General features: G+C 36.7%; 1 protein-coding gene across 3 annotated transcripts in view; it reads left to right on the top strand.

Moving 5' to 3' along the window:
* BMP2K (BMP2 inducible kinase) overlaps nucleotides 1-20,382 on the top strand; it is a 121,781-nt gene that overhangs the window by 95,104 nt on the left and 6,295 nt on the right. For 2 of the 3 annotated variants that reach the window (XM_027971124.2, XM_042251543.2), the window contains exons 14-15: nucleotides 378-535; nucleotides 7,014-7,124. In XM_027971124.2, the coding sequence (XP_027826925.2) occupies nucleotides 378-535; nucleotides 7,014-7,124 (269 nt within the window). The remainder of the gene's footprint in view (nucleotides 1-377; nucleotides 536-7,013; nucleotides 7,125-20,382) is intronic. The other variant, XM_027971125.2, reaches the window with a different exon arrangement.

The following is a 20,382-nucleotide window of genomic DNA, read 5'->3' on the forward strand; positions in this document are numbered from 1 at the left end:
TCACTTTAAGGTTTATTCACTATGATAATAATAGTTAATCTTTATTGAAGGCTTATTTATTTATTTTCTCTTTGCTTTACATGTATTAAATCATTTAATCTTCTCAGTAACCCTATGAAGTAGATACTGCTTCTTCTGTTTCACAGATGAGGAAGTTGAAACCTATAGAGGTCAAGGAACTTGCCCAAGGGTGAACAGCTAGTGACCTTTATGGAGGTGATTCAAATCCCATGTGGTCCCTCTCCCAATGCATGTCCTTATCTACCACCTCCATCATAATAAAATGATCTGCTTTATCAAGTATTTATAAAGTATGAACCAGGACCCCTTAAATTTTTCAGTTATAATTTTTTTTCCTTTTTTATTTTTTACTCTAGGTCAATTGCTGGTAAAGAGGCAGTTGCAAATATGACAAATCAGAAGAATATCAGTAACCCACCTGATATGTCAGGGTGGAATCCTTTTGGAGAGGACAATTTCTCCAAGTTAACAGAAGAGGAACTGTTGGACAGAGAATTTGACCTTCTCAGATCAAGTAAGGGACACTTGAAGGCTTATTTTGCTTCACAGTAAAATAACAGCTCTGTAATTATTCAGCAAGGCCAAAGACTGTTTGGGATGCTAAAGAGAAAATTCTTTTTGCGCATTTGAGGGCAAAATTCAGGCCATCTTCTTTTACATATACTATCATACTATCTTGTGTGCATTAGAAATCAGTTGCTTGATAGTAGCTATTAAACCTAAGATTACTGATAATATGTTGATTCCTAACACTTAAATACTGCATATCTTTGAATGTTAATTCAGAAACCTCCAAAAAATGGAAAGTTAATGTTCAAATAAAAAGGGAGATGTTAGTATCTTGCCTTACTCATCATTTTGCAGCTCTGTTTTCTTGCACACTCATTAGAAGATTTTGTGGGTCTGAGATGCCCTTTGAAAGTGCCTGAAAGAAAACATAGGCTACTACATTATGTTAATGTTTTGTAATGCCCTTTGAATGAGTGGTGACATAAAAGGGCTGCTTTGTTATCCTGGTATGGCAAAAGTGAAATAAATTCTTTTCCATCTTATATCAGATATCTCAATGTTTTTACTTGCAATCATTGCCTTTTATTAAACTACCTAATACATTTGTCAAACCTCACCATACATATTTTAGAAATTATTTTTTGGAAAAGGAATGTGTGGAGTGTTTTGAGGAGCTTGCAAAATAGTAGTGAAAACTCACTCCTGAAATTTTAATTATCAGTTTTCTGAGTCTTGGGTGTGTGTGCGCATGAGTGCCTGTGCCAAGTGTTTTTCCCCATGTTGCATGTGAAAAGGTCATTAGTTACAGTTCCTAGTTTCTGTTTTGTTTTAGGTAACTGGCCTTATGAGAACATTTATTAGGTGAAGTACTTTGTTTCAAATTGATATATATTTTATGTTAAAGTTTATAAATGCCCTGAATTCATGTAAGAATAGTTGTTTGGAATTTAAATTTGTATCTTACTTATTGGTTATATGATTATAAAAAAATTAAATTGATTAAATACAGATATAAAAATGAGTTCTGAGCCTTTAATAAAGGTTTGTTAATTTTGGTAAAACCAATCTTACATTTTTTCATTAAAAAAATTATTTTTAAACCACAACATTTTTTGTATGGCATTTTTCCTACAATTTATGTTGAGTTGGCTAAAAAGCAAGGTTTTTGAAAAAGAAAAGTATCTCTTTCCTTTAAGGAGATGGTAGGGAGATATAGGGGTAACCAATCATTGTAATTTATAGGATTATTTTTAAAGCAAAAGATAAAATTAAAATATTCATTTTAATGTATTCTAAGCAGGATAGTAATTAAGGTTTGCTAAATCAGTATTTTCTACTCTCTGGGTGAAAACTCCTCTCCACACTGTTTTAAAAAATAAATAAGTTTATGGAATGGGTTAAGTATTCATATTATTCTGTACCTTATAAAAGTGTTATTCTAAGCTCCCTAGAATTTATGATGACACCAAGTGTTAGTTACTTTGGATAGGCAGGAATGGCATACAGATATTCATGTATACTTCATAAAAATTGGATTTAGCTTGTAAAACTCTTAACCAGCTATTTGCTTTCAAACTTTAAGATCTGCTCACATGTGTAATTTGTGTATGTATTTGTATACACAAATGTATGCCAAAGAGAGTCAGAGTTCATTGCAGTATTAGTTATGAAAAGATATTAGGTTCCAAATGAAAGTGCAGGAGGAACTTTATCTAAAGGTCAGACTTGGAAACAACTCAGCCGTTTGGAAAACCGCCTAGATGGTCCCTGAGCTATTGAACTCATTGTCACAAGGATGATTTACTTAAATTAGCACATAGCAGCAGAAAGCATGAATTCTGATACCTGGCCATGCCATTTAACTAGGTTTAACTCTGTAAAGTCACTTAACTGCTGTTCACTTGCTCATTTATAAACTGGTTATAATGATGCTTATCTCATAGGGTTGTCAAGAAGGTTCAATAATGTCTTTCAAGAGTCTTGGCACTCCATAAATGCCACTCCACTTTTTTTACCTTCTGTGTAAGTCTTTGGGGTCTTATTTCTGAGGTCATTTTTCTATAAAAAGCATTTTAAAATTATATCTAAACTGTCAGGTTTCTCAGCTGGCAATTAAAAAACAAATGGAAGGGGTTTTGTGGGCAAACCTGTCAGCAGCAGAGGTGATTTATGACAGCATGGAAAGAGATTGAATACTTCAGGCAAGAATATTGGAGTGGGTTGCCATTCCCTTCTCTAGGGGATCTTCCCAGCCCAGGGATCTAACCCAGGTCTTCTGCACTGCAGACAGATTCTTTACCAACTGAGCCACCAGGGAAGCTTCTAATAATTGATAGTCACAGTAATGGGGTTCAAAAAAAGTGAAATGTCTTTAATAAAGTTTATGAAGAAATCTGTAATGTATAGAATATAGTTTAGAAAGATTTCCTCCCAGATTTGACTTAATTGTAAAACTGAGTCATCGTTAGCACTCCTTTCACTCACAAGCAATAAGGTATCTCATATTTGATCTACTTGATAAGATTTAAATTACACAGATGGATCTCTTCTAGAACCTTGAGTTTCAATACACTAATGTTGTAGTGAAAATTGATTGCTGGTCATTACTGGTTGGTTCCTCTGTCTCTATCAACATTTTCCAAATTGGAGAAATAAATTACCAATGAATTTGAAATACCACATTTATCTTTTTTTATCAGCACAGATATTTATCAACAATTTTTCAAAGTCTTTTTTAAGATTTTTTATATTTGGCTTATGAAAGCTTTCCATTGAGAAACTGAATACTTTTATGTTTGGACCTTAAAAATACTGGCATTGCCCATATAATGATTGTTCAGAATAAAACATTGCCATTTGAAGTTTTATTTTTAAAATAGTATGTGGTTATTTATTTTTAAAAAAAGAAAAAATATATACTATCTAGGAAATACTCTACATGTGTGTATTTTGTAGGCAGTAATTCTAAAATTTTGAGATATTAAAATTCTAAGATATTAGTAATTTGTAATTTAAAACCCCATTTTTTAATCATTTTTAAGAAAACAGTGGAATCCAGCTGGCCAAGGGAGTTAACAGATAAAATACGACTCAAATTCTTCTTGCTTTTGCTTTCAGTATAACAATATTTATGGTTTGGAATTTTTAACCTGTTCCTATTTAAGACCAAAATATTGCATTGAAATTAAGCATTATTAATAAAGCTAGTCTTAATATTTTAAAAAAATTTAAACTTGTATTTTTCATGGTCTTTTGTATCAAAACATTCAGATTCATGTGTTAACTTTAGAAATCTAATTGTCGTAATCTTTAATACATTAAGCACTCATTAGAATACGAGTGTTTGCTTTGGGAAAATTTAACTTGCCTTTGAATAGTCATGTAGCTCTACACATTAAAAGTAATACTTGATGATATATTTTCTTGTTTATGGATTTATTATTTCTGTTTAAAATTGCATCAAAATAATTAAAAGGAAGAGTTGAAGAAACTAAAGTCTGTGGCTCCTTTGCATATTCTACTGAATGTGCATTGTTTTTCTCTGAAGCCACAGTGTGAAATAGATATTAACGTCAGTATATAAACTTAGTTTGTGGTAAAACATTAACTCTCATCATTTTAACCTGATTCAGACCTATTGCTGTTCTCGTAGGGCAGAATAACAGAACTTTTCAGGCATATTAGAATGGTGTCAAAGTATCAGATGATGACTCTACTTTTAAAAGTTATTCTTTAATCTTTTGGCTGTTAAAGCCATTATCCATCCATATAAGCTGTTGAATTAACTTTTTAGAGTATATTCATTTTTCTGATGATATTATGGAATATAATTTGATTTTAAAACTTTAAAATTGCCTGTTTTTGCTATCTGTATCTATTAAAATTCTTGAAAAAATACTGTCTTCATTCAGCACAAATACTTTGGGAAGGCAGGAAGAGGTAAGTTATAAATCAAGCTTAAGTTTTACTCTAATGAAAAGAAAACAATTCAGAAAAAGAAAATGAAAGTTCTTTGAAAATGGAGCTTAAATATATTTTAGGGGTTACTGTATTTGAAAAGTAACTCTACATACCATTTCATTAGTTTTTATTTATATATAGTTGATAACTTAAAAAATTAATATGTATATTTTTTATTTTGTGCCCTGGGATTCAGATTATCATGTGAACTTTAGAAATCTAAATGATTTAAAAAAAAATCCTTCTTGGAAAAATTTATCCTATTTTGTGGAACAATGAGAACATGATTCACTTGATAGTTTATTCTGCTTCCTGTTTTGAAATAATTGGATACATGAATTTTGTACAGAACAGTATCTTCACATTTTTAATTGTGGGGACCCCATATATAAAAAAATATTACTCCTTCATGGTAGGCTTTATATTTTTTCATAGTACAAACAGCATTTGTTACTGATTTCCTGAATTAAGGATACAATGAATATTTTGGAAAAGAACATCTAAATTGAATTTTCATTGCTTTCCATTTCTATATTGGATTTGAAAGTAACCTCTTGAGTTTTGAAAGTTTTATTTGTACATAAATCAGTTGTCAGGTTTGTTGCCTTAAAATATTAGTGTTTCATTCAAAATTTTAAGTAAAAATTTAAACAACCTGAAGTTTCATGTGGATATTAATAGACTTAGTTTTAGCCATAAAACTGATAATTGTATCATAAAGGTGTTTCAAGGATCAGTTGTCCATAGCAGTGATTAAGTATTGTCAAGATACCATAGACTCTAGGGCCTTGTCTTCTGAAACCTGCACTCTGGACCAGCAGTGTCCTGGCATCTGGGAGCCTATTGAATTGAGAATCTCAAGATCCATTGCAGAACCATCCAGTCTGATCTGCATTTTAACAACTCCCCAGGTGTTTAGAATGCACATTAAATTTGAGAAGCACTGTCCTAAGAGATTGCTGCTTTAACTTGGGGCTTTTTACCTCACTCTGCAGTTAAAAGTCTTTTTAGAGAAGTCTAATTCTGTCTGGATTTTTCCTCCCCATCCTGCCATCCCTTAGAACTCACATAAAATCAGCATAGTTTTATGTTTGTGTGCATGTGTGTGCGTGTGCGTGTGCGTGCGCACGCATGTGTGCAGACGATTAGTTCTGGCTGACTCTGCAACTCCATGGACTGTAGCCCACCAGGCTCCTCTGTCCATGGGATTTTCCAGGCAAGAATACCAGAGTGGATTGCTATTTGCTTCTCCAGGGGATCTTCCCAACCCAGGGATCGAATCCATGTCTCCTGCATCTCCTGCATTGGCTGGCAGATTCTTTACTGCTGAGCCACCTGGCCTGGGAAGAAGCCAGTTTACCCACAGAATTCCTCAAACATGAAAAGAATAGTCCCGGGAATGCTTAAAATATCTGTAAGGGTAGAATGGATCTGATTATCAAGAATCAGAGGATAAAGAGACATTTTACAGAAATCCAGAAGTTGTCAACTAATAAAGTGCCTGCGTTGTACAGTTTAAGGGCAGGGAAAAATAATCACTACTAGTGAATCAGGATACACTAAATCTTCGCACATAGCAGACCTGCTCCTACCTTTGAGCCTCTGCTCTGGCACTTTGTCTGCCTGGTGTGTTCTTCCCCAGGAATCCACTTCCACCTCCTGGGAATCTTTTCTAACGAGGCACCTGTTAGCATCACTCCATTTACTCGATTTATTACTGCAACCTGTGCCTGCTCCCTCATTTCCTTTTATCTTGCTGTACATATTTCTCTCTAGCTTTGTTTTTAAGTCTGTATTCCTCATGTTTCTTTCTTATTAGTCATTCTTCCATGCCAGCATGTAACCTCCATGAGGGCAGGAGTCTTCTTTTTGTTTGTTATTGTATGCCCATGCTCTAGAACAGTGCCTGGCACATACTAGATGCTCAACTATTTATTGAATGGAAAAAATGAATTCTGTTAAGGCTTTTAATTTAGTAGAGAAATGTCTATATATTTGTATGTATGAGGATGGTTTTAACCAAGTAATATGAGAAATCAACAGTAACACAAAATAAATTAACATACAATGAATTACATTTTATTGCTATTGAAAAATATGATTTACCTCTTTTATGAATAAATGACTGTTTGTATTTTTTCTGTGTGTATTTTTAGAGAAAGTTTGCCAAATATATCTCTGTTTAATAATTGGGGTTTAACTTCAGACCTAATATGTTACAAGTTAAAGATAACTGTTGTTTAAATAAGTCAACCTAAGTTATTTGTTAGGTTAATTATATTTAGTGAAATCTAGCACTGTGATTATATTGTTAAACTTGCCTTTGTAGAAACAGATACGTATTTAAACTCAGGACTACCCCCTAATACTTAAACAAATGAACTTTGAATCTCATATTTTTCAAGAAGGCTGTTGCTTTGTTTAATTTTCACTTTTATTTGTACTGTGTGCCACTTTTTTTAAAATTTAAAGATCATTTTGTTTTTATTTTATTTTTTGTTTTGTTCATCTTATTTTTGCAGACAGGCTCGAGGAAAGAGCAGCCTCAGATAAGAATACGGAGCCACTTTCTGCTCCATATAACCATCCTCCAGAGGATCCTTTTGGTTCTGTTCCTTTCCTTTCCCACTCAGGCAAGTTACATATGGAACATCACTATCATTAAAAAAAACACACAGCAACAGTAGTAACAAAGGCAAAAACCCTTATTATAAAATCGAGGTCGAAATCAGATGTTAGTTACAGAAGATAGAACAGAAAATTATTTTAGCCTCTAGCTATCCTGGTTTTCTTAATGTTCTTTCCATTGGGTTATTTAATTTGTGCCTTTTGCTGACAGCTAAAAATGCTGATTTGCGTAGTAGAATATTAACTGTTTCTTTCTACCTTTATCATTGGATACTGTTTTCATGCATGAAAATGTCTCCCCTTTTATATACTTGAAATACTTTTAAAGACATTTTTATACTTAGCTTTTGCTTAAAAATCCTGTTTTCCTAGTTTATACATGCTCTCTTGTAGCTGCGTTTTAAAAGTATTAGTGATTTTCTGTTTGTCACAACTTGTAACAAATTACCTATTCTTTTCTTCTTATTCCTTCTTTGATTTCAATTCAGAAATTAAATATTGTCATTATTCACCATTTAAGAATACTTGTAATAATATTTTCAAAGTAATTGCCTAGTTAACAACACTGTTGAAAATACAAGGATGGAATAGGATCCCACTTTAGCATAAATGGATTTGTGTGTATGCTTATATTATAGTGGAAAAACTGAGTTTAATCTTAGAGAAAGGAAGTGCAGTAGAAGAAATCACGCTTTACCAGAAGGTAAAGATTTTGTTTAATATATTCAAGGTAATTGTTGACCATGTTCTTTGGTTCTGTTTTGTTTATTTCTCACTCAGGCAAGTTACATATGTGACTTCATCACTACCATTTAGAAGAATTCATATAAGAGAGAGCAATAACAAAAGAAAAACGTGAATATAAAACCAAAATAAGATATAGGTGTTCAGGATTTCTGATGATGCACCGAGGCAGTGTTACGGCCTTTCAGATTTGGTTATTCAGAACACAACACAGTAACTAAGAGTGTTTCCTGGAGGGTTTCTTTATCTTAAATTGGGGATGGTAGTAGATACTTGATGAGATTGTTGAAAGGATTAAGTGAGAGCATGTTTATAGAAAATACAAAGATCCTCAGTGTTGGTTGCTGTTGTGGCTGTTGTTATTGGTAGTGTTACTGAATAGTATTTTTACTACTTACTACTGAATTCCAAAATCTTAGTGTTCAGTAAGTTTTGTAGCTGCTATCCAGTGAGTAGTAGTACAGAGTTCCAGTAATAATAAGCTAATTAACTACTGACTGAAATCTTTTCATAAAGTGTAGACCCAGTTGACGAAGCTGTTCCTCCACCAAGGACAGTTTTAACAGTGCCATTTCTATTTTTATTAAAGCGTTCACTACCAGTATTCAGTACAGTATACACATATACATATCTGTTAAAAGCGTGGTATTCATTCCTGGTCTTGAAATGCACCCAGCCTTCCTTCTCCCTGAGACATCGTTGTTAGTTTGTATACTAACATGGGATGTGTGACTCTTGTGAGTTACAGCCTGGACTATATAATTTTAATAAACACCCTCAACTTCTGAAACATATAGGTTTTGAACAGTTCTGTCAGTGAAATTCTAGATTTCTTGTGTTGCATTTCATTTTTAATTAGCTTTGATGAACTTCCCTTATCTCCCTAACCTTAACCTACCTCTTGGATCTTGTTATCTAATATAAAGTTAAATTGAATTTAAGGATGGGAAAGGTCACTTGGTATATAGCAAATACTTACTGAAACATAAATTATTACAGATCGTCATTCCAAATGCTGGATCATTATATAAACCATGATGAGGTGTATCGTTTATACCTTTAGAGTCTAGTGATTCTTTTTTTTTTTTAATTTTTTCCTTGAAATTGTTGTTGTTCAGTCACTCATTCATGTCTGACTTTGCGACCCCATGGACTGCAGCACGCCAGGCTTTCCTATCCATCACCAGCTCCTGGAGCTTGCTCAAACTCATGTCCATCTGGTCGGTGATGCCATCCAACCATCTCATCCTCCGTCATCCCCTTTTCCTCCTACCTTCAATCTTTTCCCAGCATCAAGGTCTTTTCTAATGAGTCAGGTCTTCACATCAGGTTGCCAAAGTATTGGAGCTTTAGCATCAGTCCTTCCTATGGATAGTCAGGATTGACTTCCTTTAGGATTGACTGGTTTGATCTCCTTGCAGTCTAAGGGACTCTCAAGAGTCTGCTCCAACAGCACAGTTCAAAACCATCAATTCTTTAGCACTCAGCCTTCTTTATGGTCCAACTCTCGTATCCATACATGAATACTGGGAAAACCATAGCTTTGACTAGACAGACCTTTATTGGCAAAATAACGTCTCTGCTTTTTAATATGCTGTCTGTGTTTGTCATAGCTTTTCTTCCGAGGAGCAAGCGTCTTTTAATTTCATGGCTGATGCTCTTAATTTCTCCCTATATTAATATGAGTTATGAAGTTATTCTATAATGAATAACTATGAGCAACTTTTAAGAAATCAAGCACAGTCTTTTATTGTGAGCACTTCCTTGGAATGCTCCCTACTTTCAGGTTCTAATTAGAACTTGGAGATTCTACTGATTCTTGAAGATAAGAATTTTCCTCTTCTGGAGTGTCAGCAGTGGTTACTATTGTTGAATCTTACTGTATACACACAATGGAAACTGAGGCTCTGAAGTGGGGGCAAGTGACTTGCCCAAGGTCAGATAGTTTATAATCCAGCTCTGATGCTAAACTCTGTTCTGTAAAAATAGCAAAATGAAACTGTTGCATGACTTTTTTTTTTAACCTGTGTTCAGTATATATTTTGTTCTGTGTGAATTGTTCCACTTGTAGATGGGTTTTTGATGTATTGTGGAAAGAAGTGAACTCCATGTCCTAATTCTCCACCATCTTGATTTCCCAAGTGTCGAGTGTCTTGTTCTAAATAAAAACCTACAGTAAGAGGAGTAACATAATAGAAATGTCAGTTCTATGGCATTTTTAATCTGGCTGGCAAACATTACCCACCTCTAGTATGATTCTCTTCTTATACTCAGGCCTTGTTGCTTGGCTCGTGTTCTGAGAAATTGTACAGATTTTGATAAAACCTTCTAATCCAGTAATCCTTGGGTCTGGTGGGGTAAATTGCTGAGAAATGATGGCAGGCAGTATGCTTCCAATTCCAAGTCTTACAGCCCCTCCCTTATACCCTAAATGATGAGACAACAGAAGGCATGTAATTACAATAGCAGTTTCAAGCCATTCATCCTCTATAATCCGATAGCAAGGAAAAGAACATCAAAATTTTCTTGAAACTGGAAGCTTCTTATATGATTAAAAATGTACCACCTGCTTTATAAGTAAAAGAACTGTCCTCTTGAAGATGGAAACCTGATTAAAAGAGTGGTAACATGAATGGTAAGATGCAAATATTCCCCTCTCCTCACACTGTTTTGGATGTATTCTAAATATTTTAAGTTTTAAAAATTATTCATATGGTTTATATATAAAACTAAAGACAGTTTATATTAAGGTTCATTTATGAGATTTAGAAATGCATTTGCAATATTTATTTAAAATAGTGTGGCATTGGGACTTTCCTAGCAGTCCAGTGGGTTAAAACTTCACACTTCCAATGCAGGGGGTGTGGGTTTGATCCCTGGTTGAGGACCTAAGATCCCACATGTCATGTGGCTCAGTCAAGAAATTAAAAAAAAAAAAAAAAAATATATATATATATATGTATATGTATATGTATATGTATAGTGTGGCATTAACTAGGATTTCATTCTTTATACAAAGTATTTGTTTTAAAAATACTAATAAACTGTATGAAAGTCTATGAAAATTGAGAAATTTTAGCTTTTGAGTTTGGAATCCTCTTTTGGACACTGAAAGACTATGATGTCTTTGAAATTTTAATATCTAGAAACATCTTTTTATGAAAATTCAAGCTTGGAATAGAAGAATTCATATTCTTATATTCATTTGGTAGGTTCATGTTCTTAAATTCATTTGGTTAGGTAAGCTTGTTTTTCAGAATCTCCCAATAGTTTTTACCTTGTTCAGTCATTTTCCAGATCACTAGAATCAGATTAGTATGTGTTTTTCACAACTGTTGGCTTAGATGATACAGAATCTGCCTGCAATGCAGGAGACCTGGGTTCAATCCCTGGGTTAGGAAGATCCCCTGGAGAAGGGAATGGCAACCCACTCCACTATTCTTGCCTGGAAAATTCCATGGACAGAAGAGCCTGGTGGGCTATGGTCCATGGGGTTGCAAAGATTCTGATTCAGCTGAGCAACTAACACACTTTCACAACTGTTTAAATGAATGATAAGTTCCTTGAAGTCAGGAATTAATCATATCTTTGCATGCTGTATAATACCTTGTTGAATGAATTCATTATCAAAGTGTACTTTGGTAATCTAATATAAACTTTCTATCAGATACCCTAATATTTAATGAGTTTTCACTAGATAAGATGGATTTTATAAATGTTCTACCTCTATCAGGTAAGTTCCATTATTGCCTTTATTTCCTCATTCTGTATGTGAGGAAATTGAGACTTTTTTGGATGTCTGTCTTCCATGGATTTTGTAAAGTTCTTTGTGTTTTCATTTGTTGATAAAGCCTTATAGTATTTCTAGAACTTAACCCTTTGGTAAGTAAAAGTGGCTCAGTTGTGTCCAACTCCTTGCGAACCTGTGGACAATATAGTCCATGGAATTCTCCAGGCCAGGGTACTGGAGTGGGTAACCGTTCTCTTCTCCAGGGGATCTTCCCAACCCAGGGATCAAACCTAGGTCTCCCACATTGCAGGCAGATTCTTTGGCATCTAAGCCACCAGGGAAGCCCAAGAATACTGGAGTGGGTAGCCTGTCCCTTCTCCAGGGGATCTTCCTGACCCAGGAATGAAACCAGGTAGATTCTTTACCAGCTGAGCTACCAGGGAAACCCTATATGATTAAGATATTTATCATAGTGTTCAACAAACACTGTTTGCTGAAATAGAAGCGATACCATTCTCATTCTATTAGTTTTTTGTTTCTTTTTAAAAAAATTTTCAGGCATAGGTTTGTAAAGGGGGATACAAAAGAAACATAAGGCAAGCCTGTGGTTATATTCTATAAGGAAGGGGTCGGTTCTAAGCTGTACTGAATGTTTGCTGGTGATGATATTCTCCTGGTAGTTTATAGAATTTACAGAAGAGAGTTTTAAACTAGTGTCACCAGCAGAGAAGTAACTGGGCCTTAAACTTGGGCAAGTCATTCAGCTTTTCTCTAATTTCAAATTACTTTTGTGTTAAAAGAGATTGGACTTGTCTTTAAAAATCTCTTCTTGTGTTTTTGCTTTCAACATATAGTTGAAACTATGAAACAGGATTAAGATCAACAAAAGAAAGAAACAAGAAGAGAAACGAGAAAGCCAGGGATTGAGCGTTGGTTGGTAGCTTGGCATATCTTCAAAATGGTAGGAAGTCATGACAGTGAGCTGACATAGAAAGCAAGGGGAACATTTTTGAAGATGTGGTTCATAAGACTGAAGGGGAAAGATTGTAGCAGAGCTAGCCGACAGAGCATTTTCACCCTAATGTTACTATGGGAGCTTAAATGGTGGGGGGAGTTAAGAATTAATGTGTGAAAGCCCCTCGGCACTTCATTCGCACTCAGGACAGTATTAGTTACTGTCTTCTCTGGTTGGTTTCTCAGGACCGTTAGCAGTGTGTGGTGGGTACTCCATACTCATGAAATGATGGTGTAAGACAGCGCAGTAAGACAGCCCTCTGCTGAGCGCCTGCGACGTGCCGCCACTGTGGCAAGCTCTGCACCTGTGCTCTCGCTCTAATCTCTGCTGCGGTTCTCTGTGGCGGACACTACTGCTGTCCCTACTTTACAGATGAGGAAACTGGAACACTAAGTCATACCTGACTCCAGATGAGAGCACGAATCATCAAAAGACACTTTGATGAAGGGAGGGAAGTATGCTATATATTTTGATATGGGCAGTTACCAAATGGCTAATTTGGTATTTAACTTATTTAGTAAATACTCGTTTTATGCATAGTACTAAATAATTGAAGCACCGTCTTGTTAGCTTTGAATTACTGTTTTGACATTTTATACAGAAGTACATATTAAGCCATAAAGCAGTGAGAATTTTTGTGTGTCAGTAGGTTCTGTTGATACTTTGGTGACTCGAGGAGACAAGTTCATATGCCACATGAGAATTTAGACTTCATAAAGTCATTGCTGTTCTTCATCCTTTACCTGTATCTGCATTGTCTGTCTTAGTCACTCACCCTCTTCTCAGGATTTGGCTCCAGTTAGATTTTGGATGGTTCCAGTAATCAAACCCAACCTCAAAAGATGAGGATTACTCACAAAGCTGAAATTTTTACAGTTTGTAGTTCCAAGGCACAAAGTGGAGAAAAAAGTACCCTGACTGGAAGCCAGAATCTACTATATTTAGTTTAAGGAAAGAAGACTGTGCTACTCAGAGCCCAAAATAAAAATTAGTCAATATATGACATTTTATACAGTGCATTACCGGTATCAGTTAATGAAGAAGAATGTAATTTTACTGGTATCAGTTAATGGAGAAGAATGTAATTGAGATGTGATACTGAACACATTGTAGGCATTTGTTTATGCTTTAAATACATGTTCCTGGTGGTTATTGAAAATACTGTAACTCCCCTTTTGCCTACCTGAAAACCAGCCATTTTTATATTAATAATACAAATCTCAGTAAATAAAGGGATTATTAGGATTTGGGATTATTGAATTATAAAGCAACATATTTAGGCTATCCTTTTGGGAAATTAACTTAAGCAGTGGAATAATCCTGATTTAAATTTTATAGCAAATGTGTAATATTTGCTCTAACAACTTGGAAAAAGCAATCTGGCTCCAAGAGCAAGCAGTAGGAATATCTGAATTTTTTTAATTACAGGAATATGTTTAGGCAAAGAAACAGGTTGAAAAAGTTGATGGCACTCAGCTGTGAAGTTACATTTTAAAGTACAGTTGGTAACCAATTTTATAACTTGGTAATTCATTTTGAGTCTTTTGTGCCTGTGGAACAGGACTAAAAGTCTTAGAATATATTGAAATGATTAAAAAAAATTTATTGGAGTGTATTTGAGTTACAATGTTGTGTTACTTTCTGCTGCACAGCAAAGTGAATCAGTTATACGTATACACATCTACTGTTTTTTAGATTCTTTTCCCATAAAGACCATTACAGAGTATTGAGTAGAGTTCCTACTCAATACTGTATGCTATACAGTAAGATTTTATTAGTTATTTATTTTATATATAGTAGTGTGAGTTTGTCGATCCCAATCTCTCATTTATCCCTCCCTCCTTTAATTTCCATTTCTTTCTCAGTTTATCGTTTTGCACCAAGGAGAGGACAATTAAGTAGATGGCTGTTGTTACAGAGAGTAAAACCTTACCTGGAATGTTTGAAACTTGCAGCTTTGGAATTTACCTTTTCCCTAGCAAGGGGTGGTGCAGAGCAGTGACTACTTGTGTTTAACTTTGGGCTTCATGGTGCTTAGTATTTGTGTTGCTCTTAGGATGCTGGCAGAGAGGCCTGTTGCTGCTCTTGTCTCCACACTAGGTTATGAAGGAATGGAAGGATGAAGAAGCAGAGAAACATTTCAGCAGGGTCAGGGTGGGTTATGATCATATGGGAGAAAAAAGGAATTTGGAAAATATTTTTGATTGCTTGTTTTAGTTTTGTGAAGAGGTGACGATGAAAGAAATAAAACCAGTCTGTCTACACCAACCAGAAATTTCCCCATTTGCCCATACTTTTCAGAAATGTAATCTGAAACCATAAAGCCAGGATAGATCATTTCATGTGTCTTTTCATGTTATTTTTGAAAGCTTTCCTTTGAATTTCCTATATTGTGCTCTTAACTATAGCTGTTTAAAAACCAGAGAGAATGTTTCCAGGATCCAAAATGCACCCTTGTGGTCTGTGAATATACATTTGTTTGCCTGGTGATTTGTCTGGACCCGAGTCACTCTTGAATTATCCATAGAACTGCACCCTCTTGTATCCTCTCCCTACTCTTCCTTCTCATTTAAGTCTGTCTTCAACCATTGAGTCCAGAAAAGTAGGTAGGAAGTTGGAGTATGATGTGTGAGATTGTTGAGTTTGGCCTTGTCCTGGAGATGACAGTTAAACACTTTATCAAGTACTTTTGTGTCAGGCACTGTTGTAAGTCCTTTCTTTATAATAGTCCTATGAGCCTGTTATTACTGTATTATTTTCTTGTAATATGATGATATGTGTTCCCTCATACAGACCAGAGGATTTAGCTCTGGTGTTAGTAGTTAACAGTTAACCTGTTAACTAGGTTAATTTTATTAGCTGTGTATTAATCATGCATAAGGAAGGAATAACAGTAAGTCATTAAACTGATTATTAGTAAAAACACGCTTCCCCCCCCCAAAAAAGTGCATGATCATAGTTCTATTTAAAATCCAAAATAACTAGAAACAACCTAGAGGCGCATTCTGTAGGCTTCTAGTTAAATGTTTCACATACAATGTTTTGTTACATCTCTATCAGAATTACTAATGGATTATATCGAAACCTGTAAAGATGCTTTAAAAATGGTAAGTGGAAATCCCCACAAATTTATATCCATGCTGACAGTTTAAAAAGTAGATCTGTATAGCGCTTTACAACAAAGAAATACACAGTCTGTATTAATACAACTTTGAGAAGCTGACAAAAGGCAGAGTAGGAAGTAGAAGGTGACGAATGTGTTTTGGAAAGCAATGTTGACAAGTTGGGTAAAGGAAACAATTTAGGAGACTAGAGTTAATTTAAGAGTACCAAAAGAAGGTCAGTTGGAGGACCTCTGTCCTGTGTTAAATGTTCCAGAAGACTTCTAGGAACAGAACTCTGTGCCCTAGAAATGGAAAAATTTCTAGGGGAATTAATAGAGCAGCATTTTCCCTGAGTGCTTTGTGCAGAATTGTATATAAAGGTTAATAGGTGTTAACGTGTAAATAAAAGTGTTCGTAGTGAAGGAAATGGGGGAAACTAGGTTTCATTAAGTCACATTCTTTTGTGTACGACGTGTCTGTACCTTTGGTTTGATGAGCATTTTCCAGATGAGTGGTGGTGCTGGGGGGTTACATTATAAATGTACACTCAGTTGCTTGAGACCACAGAACTGTTAGGTTCTTCTTATGGGAATAGCATTCTGCAGGAGAGGGGAAGATATTGGACGGTTTCTGGAGGTGTCCTCGAGCAGGAATGAGGGGTGCGTGTTGTGGCTCTCTGTGGTGGGCAAGTCGCCTCAGGAGTAATACGTTAGCATGTCTCTTAGAGGGACTATCCCACTAAAGATAGTGAGGGATGGTTGCAAGTCTTTGCCATTACATTTTTGCTTTGAGATAAAAATTCATGGAAATAAATGCTCTAGCTAATCTAAAAGCAAGCTTTCTTTTTCATATCAGAAGTCTGCTATATGGAGAAGTCAAGTGAGAATTTGACTTGATTTTAATCTGTTAGGATTTAAGATAAGCTTATTATGAATATGTAAAGACACAGCGTATAGCTCTTGGCTGGTTTCAGGGAACTGGCAGATGAATAATGCATGAAGATTATATTTGTGTTTAAGTATAAACTGATGGAAATCTCTGAATCTTCTCTCGCCTTCACTGCTCAGCCCCACCAGGTTTCCTCCCCACTCCCCACTTCAAGGTTGTCAACAACCTGCGTGAGCTGACTAGAGCTGGTGGCCATTTCCCTCCTCAGTTTATTGGGCCTCTTTGCATCACCCAGCCCTGTTGTTGTCATCAGTTCCCTCCCCTGGGAACACTCTCCTGTCTCAGCTTAGGTGACGTGGCACTCACCTGGCTGTGGTCCTCCTCTCTGGCACTTTCCTGTTTGCATTGCAGGTTCCTCTGTTGACTTCTGAATGTTTTATACCTAGTGATGGATCCCTTTTCCTCTTGTACTCTCTTGCTCAGCGATTTCCTTCAGACTTGTACCTCTCTCTGTATAGTGATGACTCCCAAGTCTATTTTCTCCAGCCAGAAACTAACTGTGGTGCTCAAGCCACAGATACTTTGCTCACACTCAAATGTCTTAAATAGATACTTAAACTTTGTGTCCAGACCAAATTCTTGATAATCTCCTCTACTTCCCAGTGTATTTTTGACTCTTTTCTTCTGTATTAAAGGCATTGCCATCCATCCAGAGTTTTTCTCTCCAGTCTCTAATTCTGCCACTTCTGTATTGCGTGCCACCATAACTTCTAACTTGGTGTTAGTTGCTCAGCTGCATCTGACTCTTTGTGACATCATGGACTGTAGCCTGCCGGGCTCCTCTGTCCATGGAATTCCCCAGGCAAGAATACTGGAGTGTGCTGCCATCCAGGGGATCTTCCTGACCAAGGGATCGAACCTGGGTTTCCTGCATTGCAGGCAGATTCTTTACCATCTGAGCCACTAGGGAAACCCAACTTCTAACTTAATGACAATTTCCTCTCCCTGATTGGTACTTTTGCAGCCACCCCCTTCAGTCTTTTTTCTATATGGTAGTCACTTAATCTTTTTGAGATCTAAATCTGATCTTTGCACTTTAAATAATTCATGACAGTTCCCTACTACACACTGAATTTAGAACAAAACTCAGATTTCTTATCATGGCCTTAGAGGGACCCTCACGATCTTGTCCTTTCCCCTTTCTTTCCCTCCTCATCTTGAGCAGTATCGCCCTTGTTCACTGTACTCTGAGCACACTGGTCTATTTTCAGTCCTTCATATATGCCAGCCACCCTGTTTCTTGACTTGGTCTTCACACATGCCATAGCTGTTACTCGGAGCACCTCTCTGCCTGCCCTTTGTGTGGCCGGCTTCTCCTCACATAACTGTCTTAACTGTCATCTCCTTAGGGAGGCCTTGGGCAACTGTCCAGACTAGCTTCAAGCACCCTTGCCCCCTGCCCCATGACTTAACATCTCTGCTCTGTTATTTCAGAGTTTCTTTATACTCTGAAACTCTCGAAGGCAGGGACCGTGTTCATTTCATGCACCAGTGTTATGCTCAGTATATATCATATAGTAAAGAGCTTCCCTGGTGGCTCAGTGGTCAAGAATCCCCCTACCAGTGCAGGAGACACGGGTTTGATCCCTGGGTCAGGAAAATCCCCTGGAGAAGGAAATGGCAGCCCGCTTCAGTATTCATGCCCAGGAAATTCCATGGACAGAGAGGAGCCTGGCAGCCTACACTCCATGGGGTTGCAGAGAGTGGGGCATGACTTAGTGACTAAGTAACCAACTACCCTATAGAATGTTTTGTTGAATCAAAAAAAATGTGACTGGATTCGAAGCTAAGAACTCTGAACATGAGGGTTTCTTTTTCTATGTAGCTTTCTTGATTGTATCCTGAATGTATTAGATATGTATGTCTGTAGCTGTGAGCTTACAGTACTTGTTTTGCTTAACATATATTGATTGATTCAGCACAGCATTAGGGAATGATCTATGACGTAAATGATAAATAGGTCTGTGTCTAAGTAGGTGCTACAATTAAGGCTTGTATGAGGTTCATCAGGACCACCAAATATGGGTGTTTTTCGAGGGGTGCCTCAAAAGGGCTCTGACATGAGCTAGATACAGCTAGGCACCCTGGGCAATCAGTCAGGTGGGAGTGGAGTGCTAGAAGGGCATTCATGCCGAGGGCCAGTATTACGTGTGAGAGGCTAAAATAGCATAGTGCTCCTTGATCCCCAGATCTATTAGTTTCCTTGGTTTTTGAGAGCAAACCTTAACAGTTTAGATGGCAATAGCCCCAAAACCCTTGTCCACAGCTATTCAGTTCCTGAATTTGAGCAGGGAGAGTTTTGGTGTGGCTATAATGAGGAATACCCATGGGAGACATCAGGGTTCGAGGCTCATGGTGTCGGAGGACAGAAGCTAGGTGGAGAAGGGCCTCTGTGTTGGGCTGCGGATGGAGACTTTAGAGAGACACTGAAGGATTTTCAGCAGTAGCCACATGGTGAGTACTTCGGCAAGGTCATTCTGGTGACAGTGTAGAGGAACTGCTTTGAGCGGTATGGGACTGGAGGCAGGCAGGGAAGTTGAGAGCCTGAGGAGTTGCTAAGTGAAGCTAAGGAGAGGGTGGGATACACAGCTGGTGGAGGGAGAAGAGGGACCAGATCCTTGAGATTTTAAAAACACTGGTGGAAGGGGAAGATGGTTTCCAGATTTCTGCTAGTTTGCAGAATTTGGTAGATGGAAATATTCATTACTTTAGAGGGAACTGGTGAGGAGCACATTTTAAGAGAAAAGATGATCTCTTTTGAAATTACTGAGTTTAAAGTAATGGTAGAAAAAATATATATATATATATAAGAGTATTAGGTGACTAGGCTAGGTGAGTATGTATGGTAACTATTAGAGATCCAGTCATTACGGTATAAATGTTGATTAACATACAAGTAGTTAGGACCCAGGGCAGGACATACAGAGGGAGAAAGGCAGTCAAGGTTAGGACCCTGCGGAGCATCTGTGTTTAAGGAGACGTTTGTGAAAGGGAAGTCGCTAACAAATTTGAACAAGAGGGAATAGTCAGAGAGGTAGGAAGACAACAGTGCTGACTTTCAAAGAGAAGGAAATAACTTGGAGGTGTCCTGTGCCATGGGGACCACCATTTAATCACGGGAAAGTAATAGCCCATCCATCATAAGGTATTTAGTTTTCATGACTAAAGACTGTACTCCCAAGCCTAGCTAACTGTTTTGAAAATATCTGATGTTAGAGGGGAAGGGATGAATGGATATGTAATTGGATCAATTCAAATTGTTTCCTACTTTTCTGGAAAATCAATCCAGTACACCAGTGTGTTGGGAGGGCCATATACTTCCGTATAAGCTAACATACTCTATGTTTACTCTGTATGTAGCATGCAGTGAAATTGGAGAACACTGTGCTTGATGCACTTCTGTCACCTACCATACAGTAACCATACTGACAGTTAAGATTTTCATTAAGGTAGAGTGCTTTTAATACAGGGTCTACTAGTACAGGTGTGACAGTTAAAGGAAGATGTGTCCTCTTGGGAAGGCAGGTGTCCTTGATACATCGCAGTTCAGTAACTGGTCCTCAGCTTGGATCAGGCTATGGGGATGCGCTCATGTTCACCCAGCCCATAAGATACTTGTTCACAATAAACTCCCAGAATGCCAATTTTAAATAGTACAGTGAAACATATCTAAGCAGATAAGCTATTCATGCTTGTTGATCTCCATAGGAAAACTTAATAAG

The sequence above is a fragment of the Ovis aries genome, chromosome 6 (assembly GCF_016772045.2).
Source record: "Ovis aries strain OAR_USU_Benz2616 breed Rambouillet chromosome 6, ARS-UI_Ramb_v3.0, whole genome shotgun sequence".
Classification (NCBI taxonomy): Eukaryota; Metazoa; Chordata; class Mammalia; order Artiodactyla; family Bovidae; genus Ovis; species Ovis aries.